Source organism: Labrus mixtus, chromosome 7 (assembly GCF_963584025.1).
Source record: "Labrus mixtus chromosome 7, fLabMix1.1, whole genome shotgun sequence".
Classification (NCBI taxonomy): domain Eukaryota; kingdom Metazoa; phylum Chordata; class Actinopteri; order Labriformes; family Labridae; genus Labrus; species Labrus mixtus.
In genome coordinates this window covers 28130167-28148394 of record NC_083618.1, presented here as the reverse complement: position 1 = coordinate 28148394, position 18228 = coordinate 28130167, and the positions used below count along the sequence as shown (strand labels likewise).

Sequence of the window (18228 nt, the reverse complement as noted above, 5' to 3'; positions counted from 1 at the left end):
TGTCCATCTACAACTGTTTTTGCACATTTACATTTAATCTTTCATATTTAATTTACAACCATTTACGACTCTGTTTTTGCACATTTACATTCAATATTTAATCTTCATATTTAAGACTAGTAATGCTTAGTTAAATCCTGGTTGTATATATTCACATTCTTAGTTTTGATATTTTTAGTGCTTATTTACTTTGCAGTTAATATTATATTGTGTTTAGATTGCTAACATTGTGTTTTTTTACTCGTGTTGTGTGTTGGATAACTTGCTGCTGTAACGCCACAATTTTCCAGTTTGGTATCAATAAAATAATTATATTCTATCAAAAATATTTATTTTAATTAAGATTTAACGCTTGCTTTGGATTTTACATGCTGTCCCTGAAGGCAGCGGGCGGTGAGCAGTAAACTGTGGAGTGGCTCTATGGATCGGCTCCGTCTACTAGGGCGGGCCTTTTTCCGTTTTTGCTGCTACAGGGATACCAAGATGGAAATCCAGGGGCTTTCTGATGCCCCAAACATCCACTCTCAACATGGCGCCCTGCACAGCACCGCTTCATCTCCGCTTCTGTCGGCGGCAGCGTCGTTACAACGCGTTATTTCCACCGAAATTGAAGCGGATGGCCGGTTGGATTCGCCAAGGCCACACAGTGATTACAACAACAACAACAACAACACCAGCAGCAGCAGCAGCAGGCCGAGGACATCAGCGGAAAATGGCAGCGAGGCGGGTTGTCCGTCTGTCCCGCCGCGACCAGCTCTTAAGAGCCCAGTGTGTCGTAACGTTAACAGGCAGAGAGTCGGACTTCATAACGTAAACATAGAGGATGAAATGTGCGTGAGGACCGCCTGGATATACGAGGTAGAAAGCGGCGATGGTGTAATGCAAATGGCGCTGCCCCTATTCGAAGGGGAAGAGGAGCCGTTGTTGCCGCAGCAACAGTTTACGTTATCGTTTCCAGGTTTACGGCAGCAGCGTGAGGACGGCGCCTTCAAGCAGCAGCAGCAGCACAGCGGTCCTGCGCCGGGGAGCTCCGACACGGAGAACCGGGCCAACAAAGCCCACGAACATGTCGTTTTTAACGAGGACGGCGACGCGGAGGCGAGCGAACACCGAGCGGGTGTCTCTGTCGGCGGTAAAATGAAAGGTAAAACGCAGGAATGCTGTAAAACAAGCCTCGGCGGCTCCATGGAGATAGGAAACAGCAGTGACGTCATTCTCTACGAATCTAACGACAACTTGAACTGTCTCGACGCGCAGGTTTTCAAGAAGGCTGAGCATGTTTTTAATTTTCTGAACGACAACTCCAACGCCAAGCAGGCTGTTTGTCAGCACGTCGTCGAGGATGTTGTTTTGACAAACAAATATGGCGATAAGATTTGTGGTCAGATCTGCACCGAAAACAATGAGAGCAAACTGGTGAGGGAGGTTTCGTCGCACTCCAGCAGCAGTGCCTTGATTTCAACGAACCCGATCGTCGTTGAAACAATGGACACCTCGGGATTTATTTCGGATTCAGCCGGAATGCAGGAGGCTGCAGCCCCGGGCACGGCCTCCACTGGTCCGCCTGCAAGTGAAACCTTTTCCGGGACTATCACAATAAACAACCAAAGCATCATAGTGACTATTGAAAACGGGATCCTGACTCTGGCCGCCCCTCCTGAGGGACACGTACACAAAGAGGACGACATGGTCAGTCTAAAGGAGCACCTGGGTATGAAAGAGCATGAGGATATTGTGCTTCTGAACTATGACAGTGGCACTAAGTCTATCGGGAAGATCAGCACCCTGGCAGTATCCAGCTCCAGCCACCAGGACGAGCCCAGGCCTGGTTTGTCTGTGAGTGACTCTGAGCTGGCTCTGGTGGATGAATGCACTTTATCAGAGCTTGGCACCTCTCTGGACTCCTCCTGTCCTATTATTAAGCAGGAGGCAGGGGAGCTGTGTGCTGTCACAGAGGCCGACCTGGTCACCCCACACCCCAAAGAGCCAGACTGCGAGAATGGTGACTTCCAGTCTGTGCAGGTCATCAGATCCAAGAAAGAGTCCGCGTCCTCTTTTGGCTGCCCAGAACCGGGCTGCAACTCTACGTTCGACACACGTCAAAAACTAAAAGTTCACCTGCTGAACCACGCAGAGGACCCACGCCCCTACCAGTGCACCGTGGAAGGGTGCGGCTGGGCGTTTGGCACCTCTTATAAACTAAAGCGGCATCTTCAGTCTCATGACAAGCAGCGGCCGCACACCTGCCAGTTTGAGGGCTGCGGGAGGCGGTTCACCACAGTCTACAACCTCAAGGCTCACATCAAAGTCCACGAGCAAGATAATGCGTTTGTGTGCGAGCTCTGCAGCGAGAGGTTTCGCAGTGCTTCGCGACTCACCAATCACCAGAGGGTCCACTTTGAGCCACAGAGGCCCCACAAGTGTGAATTCCCAGGTAACACAGGCTGGATGATGTATATTTTCAATTAAGCCCGTATTAGAACTTTTTTTTACTGTATACACGCACCTTGTTACTCTGCTTCCATTACACATGAAGCAAAAATATCCCAAAAGGTAGCTGGTTGCAAGAAGCACAATGAAACTGTTAATACTGGTATATAATAGTTTGAGCAGAGACAGTAAATAAAGAAGCACTTCAGTCATTTCCTGTAACTGTGCCACCCGAGTTTCGACACTGCCTCGCCCATATAGCGGACCAGCTATAGGTCCTTATGGCAAAATAGGGGAAGTAAAAGAGCACAGATAGGGACCAATTCAATTGCCCCAGAGCCATCGACGTAAGAAACATGAACACACATCTCTAAATACTTCCAACAACAAAATGTCATTTTCTCTTTCTGAACAGAAAGATAGCGCATGACGTGAAACATCCGTCACGTTTATCAACATGAGCATGAAGGCTATGCATTAGAGCTGGCAGAAAAAAACTATAGTAGTGTTAGGTGTTCTTTAAAGTAGTTATACTTTATACTAAAGCAGCCTTCTTAGTATCTTTGCATAGTCACATTGATGTACAATCCACTCAGAACGAGCTATTTTAACCCCAGCTATAAATACTCGCCATAGCAGCAATCTGAGAAGGGACGGGTTTCAAGAAAATCCAAGTTGGTAGTGCTCTTAATTAATATCTCTCTATTAATGTTGAACAGTCAGTGCAGCAATCAGACAAAAACATGTCAAAGTGATACAATGAAAAAAGTTAAAGTGTGTGTTTCGACTGTACCCACTTGGAAGAAACAGGAAGTTCAAACCAATTCCAACACTAAAGCATAGATTGTAGTGCATCATCAGAGCCTTTTGTTTAGATATGACTGTATTCATGATCTGAATTTCACTTTTTTTTCAGTCAAACTATCTTATTAATAATGTTCCCCTTTTGTTCTGTGCAGGCTGTGAGAAAACCTTCATCACCTTCAGTGCCCTGTTCTCCCACAACCGCACTCACTTCAGAGAAACGGGCCACTTCACCTGCACCTTCCCCGGCTGCGACAAGACGTACGACAAGGCCTGTCGTCTCAAGATCCACATGAGAAGTCACACTGGTGAGCTGATGTCAGAGAGGGTGTAGTGCTCTAAAAATATTGGCTCTGATTAAACCTTCTTTTTTAAAAAAAAAAAAAATTATCAGGCTGCAGAGATGTTTGAGGCGATTTTCCCCCTAAGAAAAGTCATTCCTCAATCACATGATCCTGCGAATGTGTTGCTCCCTGTTCGCTCATTTCATATGAGCACAGGGGGTAAAGTTGTATATTTAAAACATACCTTAAAGTAACTAGAAAACAAAATAACTACCGGTAGTTGAATCTTCTTAACTGAACCCACTCTTGAGCAGGGTTGCCTGTGCAGTAAAGGTTGCACCAGAAAAAAAATCATTCATTTAACAGACAGCCTACACCCGAGCCCCACTCTGGTGTGTTTTGCTATTCGCATGATATCACTCTGGCAATGTTTGTAAGCTGTAATGTTTGCAATGTAAGTTTTGACAAATATCTAAATATTGTGTTTAGAGGAGAGAAAAAATGTAGAGGATTCAGGTGCTCTTCAGGGATAGGGGTCAGAGGTCAAATAGCTCATAAATATATGACTGTCCTGATTACAAACAAAGTTCATTGTGATGAAAATGAGAAAAGTCCTGATGCAGTATAAAAATCTGTCTGTACATAGACTATGAAAGTCCTGATGCAGTATAAAAATCTGTCTGTACATAGACTATGAAAGTCCTGATGCAGTATAAAAATCTGTCTGTACATAGACTATGAAAGTCCTGATGCAGTATAAAAATCTGTCTGTACATAGACTATGAAAGTCCTGATGCAGTATAAAAATCTATCTGTACATAGTCCGGACGAAGACTGAGATGAGTCGAAACACAAAGACACATCTCTGTTTAATAAAGGATTATTATACTGCATCAGAGTGCCTCTGACTTTACAGTTTACGCTGCCTTTACTTCACAATGAACTTTGTTTATAATCAGGACAGTCATGTATTTATTAGCTATAAAAGACAAGCTGTTGCTCACATTGACTAAATGTCAGTCGGAGCTGCAGGTCATACTAAAATACTCCAAGCTTGTGCATGTGCAACTTTATGACCCGAAGCAGCTGTTGGGTCTAGTACAAGGCTCATGTTTAAGTCTTCCTGGGCCTGGGTCTCACTTATCAAGGTTTAAAAACATTATAAATGTAATTTTTAATTGTGGATCATATTTCATGGGTTATAACCTCTGATGACCTCCAGCTGCTCTGCTGAACTCACCATGACTTCAATAGTTTCCTGATGGACAGATTATATTATTGTATTCAGCTATTAGCTAGCAAGCTCATTGGTGTTGTACTGGAAGCTCAAAGCACCAGGGGAGTGTGTTTTTGTAGTCCTGTTTTAAATAATATACCCCCCAACTCAAAAACAGAATTACGAAAAAAAACAGTAATAACAAAGTCTGCAGTTTGACCTAAAGCTCTGAGTTAGTTGTTTGGATTGGATCTTGTACAGTGGGATGTAAACTTTTTCTTTTTCCAGGTGAGAGGCCGTTTGTTTGTGACTCAGAGGGCTGTGGCTGGTCCTTCACCAGCATGTCCAAGTTGCTCCGACATAAACGGTAAATATTTTTAAACAGTTATATGAACCAGGGCTTCTCTCGTTTTGCATTAAAATGTTAGCCAGTAAGTCAGCGTCTTTTCACCACAGTGTTTATGCATGTTTGAGTTTGTTTTGGAAGTGTGTGTAACCGTCTCATTCTTCCTCCTTTTCAATGTAGGAAACATGATGATGACCGCCGCTTTGTCTGCACAGAAGAGGGATGTGGAAAGTCCTTCACCCGGGCTGAGCACCTCAAGGGTCACAGCATCACCCACCTGGGCACCAAGCCCTTCCAGTGCCATGCAGAAGGTTTGCACAGAAAACAAAATATATTTTAAGATGTTTACAACTTCATATATTTTCTGAGCTGTTATTCAGTGACGACATTTCCTTTTCTTTTTTTTTTGCTCAGGCTGTACTGCCAGGTTTTCAGCACGCAGCAGTCTATATATCCACTCCAAGAAGCATAAGCAGGACGCCAGCACCCTGAGGACCCGCTGTCCTGTGGCCAACTGCTCCAAGCACTTCTCGTCCCGCAGCAGCCTTAAGAGCCACATGCTCAAACACCACCACCTCAGTCCGGGTCAGTGGCAACTAGTTCAAATATGAAATATTTTAATACTACTTCACATGTCTAATTATTGTAACTGGAGAAGTTCATAGCTTGTTTCTCTGTACAATTTAAACATGTAGTGTATCTTGAGTTCATTAAGAAACAAAAACAAAAAGGCATAAAAGAAACATTAGCTGGCTTTTAGGAAGATTCAAAATGTTCTTTTCATCTCTATAGGAAGTCAATTTCATATTAGACACCTGTATCTATAGCCACAATAAGGTTGCAGGATGTAATATGGCATTATTAATTGATTGTTAGTGGTTCTTCGCCCCAAAAGTAGGCTGTCAGAATTTTGCTGGCACGCATGGTTCTTGGGATTTTGCTCGCCAAAGAGCAAACCAAACATTAATTTAGGCCAGCAGGCAATACCAACCACATTCAAGACAGGAGGATGTAAAGTAGTGGAGACATTTACACTTTACTCCACTCACCAAGGGTGTCCTCTTTTTTTTTTTTTAAACATCCAGCCACACATCTTATTTATTCCTGAAATTGCAAACTTTAGAATCATCCTTAATGGGGATTGCACAGCTCGTCTGACTCAAATTTCATACACATTTTTAAAGAAATATCCACTATATTATAACATGCACGCTTTCCCTCCCTCCAACACAGATGTTCTTAGCCAGATGGAGACCACACCCACGCTGACCCCAAGCAGCGAGCTCATAAGCCCCACCCCAACAACAGTTGCGGGGCCTGGTATTGGAGGGGGTGACCAGCTGCCCAACTTGGACCTCAGCTCTCTCTTCTCTGCTGTGCCTGGAGGCGTTGCACCTTCTGCTGGCATTGGAGTTGGAATTCCCGTCAGCGGGAGCAGCTCTAACGGCACCTTCACCATGGACCTCTCTCTGGTCAGCTCAGGCATCCTCACAATCGACCCCACCTCGGTGGGCCCCACACTCTGCACCAGTGCCAGCACTATGCTGGCCAAAGCTGTGGACCCTCTGATCCTGGCAGCCAGTGCTGACATGGGCCCCCACCATGGCCTAGAAGGAACAGTGGGTGATGTCCTGCCCCCACAGGGCACCCTTAATCTGGATGATGTGCAGACTGTTACCCCAGAGGCCTTGAGCACCCTCACAGCTCTCGCCATGCAGGGTGCTGGTGTCTCTGTGGACCCACCTCTGCAGCATCCACTCAGCTCCTCCAGTGCCCTGAGTGTGGAACCCACAACCTCCCTGGCCGTAACCCCTGTCGCCGAGCTGCTGGGCTCACCCTCAAAGGTGGTGGATGTGGGCGGCCCGGGGGGAGCGGGGCCTCTGTTGGGCTGTGTGGAGGTGCTGGGCCCTCAAGAGGGAGGAAAAGTCCTCACCCAGTTTGTTTTCCCCAGGACCAGCAGCAGCTTCAGCCCACAAAAAGAGCAGGAACTCAACGCAGTGTCACCAAGCAGCTTCCTGGTGAGTTCTCATATTGTCAGGCAGCACCGACATAGAGTGTCTAAGTGAAGTCTGATACACGTTGTCTACATCTACCTTTGAATATGGACAGCAAAATCTACAGCGCGAGGCTACCTACTCATAAAACCCAAATCCACAACTAAATAAAAGGTTGAGTTAAATTGTGGTTTCTGTCGGCACCTGATTTAAATAGGAACCAGAATGCACTAAAACTGGTGTGTTTAATCTCAAGTCTGTTTAGATGTCTGATACCAAATAGAAGGAGCCCTGCTTGAGGACAGCATGTTTCTTTGTTGTATGGAAATGTTCATTTAGTAGTAGCAGCGTAGCTGTATTTTCCACGTATATAGCTCTGATGGTCTTGTTATTAACTTCCTGTTTTGTGTGTCAGGAGAGTGGAGGCTCGGCCAGGACTGACTATAGAGCCATCCAGCTGGCCAAGAAGAAGAAGCAAAGAGGTCCTTCAGCCTCCTCAGGTAAGATACACGCTCACCCATTTTCAGGCTGTTGTTAATGCTCCTCATTAGAATCAGATTCTGGTTTATTGTCGAGGAGGTTTTACATGCAAAGATTGAGTATGGAAACAAATATTCAGTATCCATCAATATGGACATTCATAATGTTTTATTTATATTTAACATGGGCCTTAGGTTATGTTTTACACATTTTTTAGCCTGTATTGCTTTTTAAAAGTAAAGATAGATAAAAACAATTAAGTAGTCTTACAATACTTTACTCTGCTGAATCCAGGGAGCCCAGGGTCGAGTCAAAGAAAAACTAAAGGGGTGAAGGCAGGCCCCTTGGGTGCTCGTTGTGCTGAAGGAGCTGCAGCAGCCAATGGAGGGCTGACTCTTCGTGACCCTGTGACGGGTGCCCAGTATGTTCAGATCCAGCTGCTGCAGGTAAAATCCAAAGACAAATACCTAGACTTTGTGTGGATCTGATAAAGCTGGACATAATAAAATACATGGATTTCTGTAAGGTACTGTTTGCAGTCAGTAACGGTAGAGATTTTGTTGACAAACATGATCATTGTGTGTACACGCAGGATGACCCGGCCAGTGATGGTGACCTGGCCTTCCAGCTGAGCTCTCAGCCCTCCAGCTCCCACTCGCAGCTCACTGCCGACCTGCCTGTTAACATTTTACAAGTGAGAAAACATTTCATCTTAAGTCTTTTTGTAACAGTTCGAAGTAAAGGAGGGTTTATTTTAAGCAAATCAGCCTAAGACGTTTAAAGATGAATATTCTCATGTGGGTATTTCCTTTTTGCTTACAATTCAGCTTGAGTATTGAGAGTGAAGAGATTCATATGGTGCCTTCCATTTGATCTTGGAAGTCGGAAATTCCAAGTTTCCAGTTGGATACGTCATCAGGAACGCCTCCTGAAGTTGGAGTTCCTACTCGGAAACTCGGAGGAACTTCAGTAGCCCGAGCTTTAATCCAACATGGCTGCTATGTGAATTAACAGTAAAGTTTAAGCTGTACTCTAAAGTGTTTTTAGGCAACTTAGTCTTGTTTTTTTTTTTTACAAATCAATCACATCGATAATAGCGTGCAAATTCTAGATATGTTGTCAAGTTTCTTTAAAGCCCAAACTGTCACGTAGTGTGTTGTTATCAGCTGGTATAAGCTAACAAAACAAAAGTGGAGGTGTCTGTTGCTTTAACGACCTGTTGTCAACTCGTTACTGGAGTGCTGTCAACTTGGGCATAGCGACATTCCCAACCCCGACTTCCGAGGTAAATGGAACGCACCACTAGGCCCAGCTCTCAAAGGATTGACGACTGATGTAAATGAAGATTATATTCCAAGTAAACACAGGTTGGACTTTTCCAACTTCTGTTAATGCAAAGTGGTGTGTATATCTTTTTTTTCTTAAATTATAGAATTAAAAAACTGTTTTTTTTTTACACACAGGAACCGTCCGTGATGACAGAGGACGACAACGGCTCAGACAATTCTCAGTTCACAGGAAGCACAATCAACCTTCAGGACCTGGAGTGAGCTGCAGGTGGAGGTCTACTGCCATGACAGACCTCAGACTTCCCACAGTTTACATCAACAATGTAGACATATTTGACTTGATTCAACGGTTGTCGAATCTTTCCCAGGACTTTGGAGCCTTTTTAGACTTGGTAAATTAAGTGTGGGGAAGGGAGGGGGGGGGGGGGGGGGGGGGGTGGATGTAAGTCCACAGATATTGCACCTTGAGAAGAGGAGATACTGATTATTTGTCCAGAGGATTATTTTTTGTTTCTTTTTAGTCCAGTTTGTACCAAATCAAACCTGAAAGCATTCTCATGTCGAAGTCCCAGAGGCTTTTTGTTGCTCTGCGGGCTTTGACAGTATTGTGTCTATTTCATGGTGCCACATTGACACACATGTACACACAGTGTGCTGTCTATGCTCCAGTTGCCTTACAGACACATCACGCTGTGCATTCCTCCACCGGCAAGTTACCTGCTTTTGTTTCTCTTTTTGGTTTATTTGTTTTTCTTTTGGTTTCTAATCTTCTGTTAGATTTATTTTTCTATGGCAGCAGTGAGTCCGCGTTAAAAACATGTCTGTTCATGAGTTTATAAATGGTATATAATGAGTTACTACCTTCCTGTAATAATTGTATCTTTCTGTTATTTATTGTTTAGCTGTGGGTTTACAGAATGGCAGAGCCAAACACAGATGAATTAAAGAATCAAAGCACAATCAGAACAGTGCGTGGAGAAGCTTTCATTTCAATTTCTTCAATTTGCATTACAAATGTTTATAGGCTTTATATGCGAAACCAAAACAACTGGCGCTGCATTGTTGTGTTAGCATGCTAATGCTGGCGATCTTTATTCTGCTCGTATCTTCACACTGCATGTAAATTTACCTGAAATGAGCGTGATCTAGAAACACAGTTAAGCTGTGAGTACAGTATGTTATTCTTCTTTTCTCTAGTCCCTCAATTAAACAACTTTTATACTCGAGGGGAGGAGTCAGCCGCCGTCCCGGCGATGTAAACAAACTGAAGATAGGACTCTGAAAACTCAGAAAACATCACAGACAGTGGGACTCGGGTGTTACACCCATTGTAGACAGCATATAAAGCATTAAAATCCTGACTTGATATCACTACGCAAGTGTAAAGTGAACCATAACGTTACTCAATCCTGAGTGTGTGTAACAGAAGAAACTTCATGCGAACACTTCTGGTTGCATCTAAATATGGGGTTCCTCAGGGATTAGTTCTTGGGCCTTTGTAGTTTTCCTTTCATATTCAACCACACCAGCTACACTTTTTTGGGCCAGTATTAATTTCATTTATGAAAAATGTCTTTCAACAATCTCTCAATCGGTTCCCAACTCAAGTCCCTACAAGCTGAGCTACTGCCGCACAAGCTGTAAGTACTGACAATTAGCAGGTTCTAACACAGTCTATACAAAGCCAAAACTTAAAGCTTTGTTACAGTGTGCTTTTACAAGACCCTTTGGAAATGTTTAGAAAATATTTGTGTGTTTTCACTTAATTATTCTATGCTCACAGCATTGGTTTATCTGCAGGTTCCACAAAGCTATGTCTCTGGTCTCGGTGGATTGTGGTGTTTGTGGTGGAGGGGGTGATGAAGAAAAGGGTCATGGGGCTTTTCTCTGAATATTTGAGGGTATTCAGCTTGTTGTATACACAACAAACAACAGGCGTAAATCCTCTCGAGGCAGAGTAGTGAGGGAGGACTGACAGGTCTGGTCCAGGAGGGAACACATGGTGGTGATGCTTGAGAGAGTTTTGTGGCAGTGTGAGGATAAAAGAACATTGTTATTAAACATCTGCAGTCAGGTAATACATAATTGTACTTACTGATTGGTTGCCATCTCTTTTAATGAGGATTATCCAGACATAATGATAACCTTTAACCTACCAAAACAACAATACAAATTCACCTGGCTAACAAGGAAAAATCTAATCCTCTGTGCACAAATCTCCTCCTAAGCCTTTCTGCCTTGGGCCACATTAATATACCTGAAATAGTTAAAACGTGGTCTAAAATGAATGTTTGCTTGCTACACAATAGGAAAAAAAACTCTCTTTTGGGGAAAAAAAGGTCTCCAGAGCTTTGTGAAGTCAAAGTGGGGTCACAAGCCACAAAATGTTGGGAGCCACTGCTTTAATCCCTGAGTTTCAAAGAGTAATGTTGCTCCGTTGAGTTCTATTTCCAACCAGCAGATGGTGTCCAAGTCATATAGAGACTTTTCATACAGAGAGAAGAAGTGAACCCGAAGCTCGTTATGTAAGCTTGCTCTAGCTGCTGCACTCCTGAAAATATGATACAGATGTCATCATGTGTTTTTTCATCTTCTACCTGTTCAACAATATTTAGCTCTTTGGCATGAAAGCTTGATGACAGTAATATTTGACGTGTTAAACTAAGAGATGCACACACACTCTCTTTGTCAGACTTATCATTCACTAGTGGTTTACAGTGTTTCATTGAACATTAAAGGAGATTGCAGCTCAGCATAGTTGCATGAATTGAAGCCAAAACTATGAGGAGAAGAGCTGAGGAGAATGTAACAGACTTTCTGCAGACCAGGTGTTCACAAATCTGTCATGCTTTATTCTCTTCATTATAATAATAATAATAATGAATTTGATGTATAAGCGCTTTTCAAAAACTCAAAGACACGGTACATGTGTTAAAAAATACAGAAGGATCAGAACAGTAAGGAGAGACTAACAGACACTGCAACACACAAATTGTAAAGACAACAACATAAAGGTACAGCTACAGATTAACAGAACACACATCACACTCAGACATTAAAAGCTTGTTTGAAGAGGTGAGTTTTGATCAGTGATTTGAATGTAGAAGGGTCAGTGCAGTGTTGAATGTGTGTGGGGAGTGAGTTCCAGAGGGAGTGGTCTTATGATTCACATCAATGTTGAACAACACTGTCAGACAATTCAAGTTATACTACCATCCATGTCTCAACACACACCCGTCTTCATTCTTTAGTAAGAGCCATAATCGTAAATAAATCCACTTTCAGACAAACAACAAACCCACCCGTCATCAAACTGAATACATGGATATTCAAGGACAGTGGGATTCTTGTTTTTTAAAGACAGAGGTTTCTCTGGATACACACATTCTTTCATTAATTTGCTGAGCACCAACACAGCACTGAACTTCATTCTCAGCTTGATGACAGGAAACTGCGATTCCTGGCAGTCCTGGATTTTTATTTGTATCTGTTGTTTGCCTACGAGTGAAGTACTAGTACTAGTGGGTACATGTACACTGTTTTATTCAGAGTCAAACGTGTTTCTGTCAAATGGGACTGTTGATTTTGGTCATATGCACCAAAGACTATAATAATAATAATAATAATAATAAATTAGATTTATATAGCGCTTTTCTAAATACTCAAAGACGCTTTGAGTATTGTCTTTTATTTGAATGTCAAACATAATTTATTGCAGACTCCCCGTCTGGAATGTAATATGAAGTTCATCATGTGTTTTAGGGTCACCTGCTCAAGGACAGGCTACTAGCCATACTGCAGTAGATCTATTTATTTGTGCAAAATACACTTGTAGTCCTCCAAGCAGGCAGCCCAGGTTTGCATCCCACCTGTGGCTCCTTTCCCGCATGTCATTCCCCACTCTCTCTCTCCCTGATTTCCAACTCTATCCACTGTCCTGTCTCTCCATTAAAGGCAAAAAAATGTCCAAAAATAAATCTTAAAAAACACTTTACCATAGTTCTCTAACTCTAATATGTGTCCCTAGTCTTTTTACAACCCCCCAAATTATTCCATCCATCCATCCAAGTCCATCCTCTCCATCTTTTAGTGCTCATGACGGGACTCACTTACACACTGATATTAGTTCTATCTGTGCTTTCCTCCCGTTAACAGGTTATCTGCTCTTTCATCAGACCATCTATGAATTACATCGCACAGTACATGACGCTGCTGCTGACGAGGCTTACTGTATGTCACAGAGGCATTGAGTAATCCATGACTTGTATTAACCTGTTGGCCGGCAGGAATTGCAGCAATCCTGCAGAGTCTGTGTAAGAGCTTAAAGAGGCCAGACGTTTATGCAACAGTTTCAGTGTGCAGATCCGTAGTTTGGAGTGTGTTTGTTGGGTTGGATTTAACACAGCACAGGCTTTTTAGTGAGGTGAGTGGTTTATTAATGTGTATGCACCGGTGAGCTGAAAAAAAGCACCTTAAAAGAACCACATATTTTCCTGGGAGCTCCTGAGATCTCAGGTCCTGTAGGATCTACTGGATTGTTGGTGAGGATGGCCTGTTGCTGTGTCTGTAACTTTGTGTTTTTTAGTTTTTGTCTTGGCCAGGTCTCTTTTAGAAAAGAGGTTCTTATTCTCGATGGAACAAACCTGGTTAAATAAAAATAAAAAAGCACACATCATACACATTTCTGATATAATTCATGCCTGTATATAAAGTATGTTCATAGAAAGCAGATATCTGGTTTGATTTTCTATATTTTTCATAACGCAGATAGACAATCGGTGTCAGTCTTTTCCCCAATATCGCACAGCACAATTCAGGGATATTTAAGAAATGCAGTTACACATCATTTCCTACACTTGGCTTCACTCACCGATCATGACTACACGTCCATGTGTTTTTAGTCCAAAATGGCCATAAGCCTCATTTCACATCCATCAACAACATCGTACAGCACACATGAGAATTGTTCAGTCCCAGAGAGAAACTTAAAGCTGCATGGAGGACATGCAGGGGAAAAGATATTTATAGAGTGTGAAGTCTCTCTTAAGATTTTAGTAGAAATTTTGAGGGAAGTAAAATGTTGAAAGCATCCCATATTTCCTTTATAGCAGGTTTAATATTGATGAAGTGTTCAGTTCCCTTCATCCTTCACAATAAGACTTCTGCCTGTCTCGTACTCTGTACTGGCTTTGTGTATTGTGTCGCTGCGCTGTGTAAAGACGACGTAGTTGTTGCGACCTAATTCTTAGGTCGTGGACTACTTATGAAGTCTCATTTCTGTATTTTTGTTACGGAGACAGATGACCATTGCTTGAGGATGAAGCTGGAGGAGTTGAGGCTAAGAGGTGAGTCATATTGTCCGTTGTTGTATTTGACATGCAACATTTAGCCGTGGTAATTATCTTAACATTTCTTAACACAAGCTCCACCATAAGCTTAGATTTGAAGCATCCCTGGATGGACACAAAAAAACAAATTTCAACATCTACTAACAGATCATTTGAGCCTGTACACACCCCGGGCACGTCGGAGACAGAGATGAAGAAATGGGGGAAAGGGCACGGGACTAATCCTCGATGCAGCATCGCTCTCATCCCCTCCAGACCGAGTCTGTAATCTGTGGGCCGGGCAGAGCCGTCCTGCAGGGACAGTGTCTGTCTTCTGGCTCCCAGCTGTTTGATGGCTGGATTAAGAGGTCAAGTGGGATCAAACATGCTGCTCTGTCTGTTGTACAACATAGTCGTCCTAATAAAGATGCGGTTACAGTAAAGCACTCTGTAAAGGCCCCCCTGCAGAGCCAGGTCAAGCCCTTTTTGATATACTTCACTGGAGATGATGTGGGGTTAAAAGGGGGAGGACAGAGTAATGGTATGAGGCCGGTCACTTTGCTCTCTGGTATACCTACATCTCTAGCTCTGAACCAAAGTGCTGCAAAATGACACCAAACGCAGACGTTAGTAAGTTACATTTGCACAAAAAGCATCACCTTTGGGCATCAGTTCTGAATTATACCTTTAAAAGTGGAGAGGATGGTGTACCAGTCGCCCAGCGGTTAGTTTGCGCGCCCCTTGTACAGAGGCAACAGTCCCCAAGGCGGGCAGCCCAGATTGAAACCGACCTGTGGCTCTTTTGCCGCATATAATTTCCCACTCTCTGCTCCCTGATTTCCTTCTCTAGCGACGTTCCTGTCTCTCTAATAAAGTCATAAAAAGGCCAAAAACAAATCTTGGGGAAAAAAAAGTGGTCAGGGTGAGAGGTTTTCTGCAAATGAGTTAAAAGCCACAATGATCCTAACCTCCAGCGATGTGACACGAACAGTCCTAAAAAGGAGCTGCACCATGACGAACATAACTAAGGCCATGTCGCCCTCTCAATACCTCATCTCTCTGATAACCCATGAACTGCTGTTTTAACCAGCGCTGTCAAACAATACACATTTTTAATCGTGATTACTCGGTTAATTTCAGTAGTGAATCACAGTAAATCACTTAATTGCATGTTTGAAATTCCATTATTTTGCATGTGAAAGTAAAAATAGTTAGGCTTTTATTAAGAATGTTTCGAACACTCATATGTGTCCCTTAGTCCCCAATTATAAGAAAAGTCCATCCTCTCCGTCTTTTCCCTGCTCCACTTTTCAGAAAATGTGTGCTCAAACAGGCCGTTTGGAGATTTTCCCTTCATGACATCACAAAGGGCAGTAGCCCCTCCCCCAGGTGGGTGACACTCCCACAGCTAGGTGTTTGTTCTGCCCTCTGAGTCTGCCTTCTCACCGTAAACAATAGGACATGGAGCGAGAAAGACTGAGACACCCAAGCCCTTCCAGAGAGGGGGCGTGGTCAGACACAGCTCATTTACATATTTAAAGGTACAGACACAGACACAGCCTGTTCTGAGCAGGGCTGAAATAGAGGGGTTTATAGACATGATCAAATACAGGATCAGAGTGGATTTAGAACTAGAAACTTCACACATGTTTTAGGGAGCTCTGAGAACTTGTTAAAAATGAGAATAATATGTGACCTTTAATTTTTGTGACAAGGATAAAAATAGTTTTTTGAAAAGTATATGTAAAGAAAGTGTTCATGTGTCCATTCCATGTGTAAAAGTACTTACAGTAAAACATCTGTTTTTACTGTAAGGACTTGTTTAAGCCCTTTATCGGTCATCAGTATCTCTTTCTCTCAGGAAAAGTAGAACAATTGGAACAGATTGACTTTCCCTGCAATCACAAGCATAATCATAACAAAGCAAAAAGAGAACACAGCCGTCTATTTTCGGACGTTCCCTCTCGGTTTATAATTAGGCAAAGTGAGTAAAAAAAATGAAAACAAAAAGTATGCCACCTTGTAGCTAACTAGATCCACTCTAATTCCAGCGGCCATTCCCAGAATAACAAACCCTCAGTGTGTGTGTGTGTGTGTGTGTGTGTGTGTGTGAGTGTGTGTGATCATGTGTCTCTCAGCATGTTCAAGTACAACTTAATGCTGTTGAAACACTTCCTGTCATGCTCGATTGGTTTGCCCACATTGTTCCTGAGAGAGTGAGTTCCTCCCTGTGTGAAGAAGTGTTGTTGTTACTGTGAAGCCTGTCACTGATATCCTCAAAGGGCCTCTCTCTCCCCCCCCCACCCCCCCTCACTTAGCTCTACTGGCAGCTGTAACTGACACTTTCTGTGTTTAACATGCCTGAAAAATGTAACATGACGTAGAAGTAGAAAGTTATTTTCTGACCCCTTAAACCAGCACATCTTATGATCATTTCACCACAAGGTCCGGTCAGATATGCTGGAGAGTTTGATAATCTTTTACAACAGATTAAGTTCAAGATCGATGTCCCTAATGTTGGTCTGTGTCAAAGAAACCAAAAAATCGATTTCTGTAAAAAATCGAGATTCCTCTCTTCTAAGATTTAAAATAGATTTATAACTTCCAAAAATCGAGCAACAAGAAATTCAACCATTCACAGATGACTGGAGTAGATCCTGAAGTATGTACTCATTCATAAATAGACTTTGAATCATGAACCCAGAATCGTTTTAAATCGAAAACGAATCGTGACCCAAAGAATCGAAATCAAATCGCGAGACACCCAAAGATTCCCAGCGCTAACCATGGGGGGTCCGGGTTGTGCTATTGTTTTGGTTTTGTTTTAATCCATATTAATTTGTAATTCTCTGTGTTTTCATTTAGTTTATTTTTCATTCTTTGATTCATTTATGTGTCTTGTTTATTGTGTAAAAAAAACCCCCAAAAGATCCAGTTCACCCAGCTGCCGTTTTATAATGAATTATTGAAAATCCCCTTCCACTGTCCTTAACGAGTGGGGAAAAACCAGCTCAGGGTGTGGGAGACTGCTTACTCCTCTGAGTCCTCTGTGTCTCCCGAGGGAGCTGAGTGACGTCTGATAAATGTCCTTAAATGAAGTCTCTGTCTGCAGCTTAAGGCTAAAAGGCTAAAGGCTACATAAGCCACAGCTAACATCAACCTAACTGTAGTTGAGTTACATTGTTGTAGGCACTGAGTATTCATCAACAATTACACACCCATACCAGTCATACAATTACACCCATGCAATCTCATGCAATCCAATACGACAGTTCTACATTTGACTTTACAAAGCGTCAACATGTTCAGTGTTTGTTGAAATGGACGCATAGCAATTCTACTTTATATTTATTATTGTCATAGTGGCTGGTCGTGGTGTCCTGGAGTGGAGTGCATTATATTTAAATATGAAGACAGCCACACTCTTTTGTTTTTGTAACATCCTCCCTGTAAGAGATTTTTCTGACTCAACCGACACAAAATACAAATCAAAGCTGGAGACTGAAAATTGTCAGTCTCACAGCTGCACCCCAGACTTAAGATCTGACGCGACGACAACACAAGCCCACACTAGTCACTGAACATATTGCAGGACTGGAAATACAAGTCCTAAAAGATTTGCATAAATTCATCTTCAGAGAGTCATGTTTTAAAAACATCTGTTTCAATATGACTCTGATTTTCATCTTAAACATGTGGAAGTATCATGTTACAGTATCACTTTTCATTGCTTTCTCTGTTGTTGCTGCTTGTTAAGGTTTTTTTTGTTCAGTTTGTTGTCACGCTGAAGTTGCTATTCTTTTAGCAGACGATGTTTGACATCCATTCTAAAAGCTTGATATCAAAGATTAGACTGACTCACAGTAAGTTTAGTGTATATCTATGTATGTTTATGTGTCGATGTGTAGTATAGTGAGGGGTGAGGGGTGGTGGTGCTTGAAAGAAAATACTTGTATCTGCCAAAAGGGGGCCCAGCAGAAAAAAGTTGATTCTGTTATAAACACAACTTTCATAGTAAGTTTGGTGTGAGAGACGGCTGCAGTGTGAATGTGATGAAC

At 42.6% G+C, this 18228-nt stretch overlaps 2 protein-coding genes across 2 annotated transcripts in view; one reads left to right on the top strand and one right to left on the bottom strand.

Moving 5' to 3' along the window:
* LOC132977113 (zinc finger and BTB domain-containing protein 49-like) overlaps window positions 1–18228 on the bottom strand; it is a 273628-nt gene that overhangs the window by 154529 nt on the left and 100871 nt on the right. The window lies entirely within an intron of this gene.
* On the top strand, window positions 460–9809 carry si:dkey-156n14.3 (zinc finger protein ZXDC). Its single transcript, XM_061041492.1, has 10 exons — window positions 460–2434; window positions 3390–3542; window positions 5023–5101; window positions 5261–5391; window positions 5495–5665; window positions 6314–7098; window positions 7490–7574; window positions 7849–8000; window positions 8147–8248; window positions 9018–9809. The coding sequence occupies exons 1-10, from the start codon at window positions 484–486 to the stop codon at window positions 9102–9104; spliced, it is 3696 nt and encodes a 1231-aa protein (XP_060897475.1). The 5' UTR covers window positions 460–483; the 3' UTR covers window positions 9105–9809.

Excerpts from the sequence above, each read along its gene's own strand:
- si:dkey-156n14.3 (XM_061041492.1), top strand. The coding sequence starts at position 484 with ATGGAAATCCAGGGGCTTTCTGATGCCCCAAACATCCACTCTCAACAT. Across the intron at positions 5,666-6,313 it reads ACACCACCACCTCAGTCCGG|ATGTTCTTAGCCAGATGGAG; the intron begins GTCAGTGGCAAC and ends CCTCCAACACAG. Across the intron at positions 7,575-7,848 it reads AGGTCCTTCAGCCTCCTCAG|GGAGCCCAGGGTCGAGTCAA; the intron begins GTAAGATACACG and ends TGCTGAATCCAG.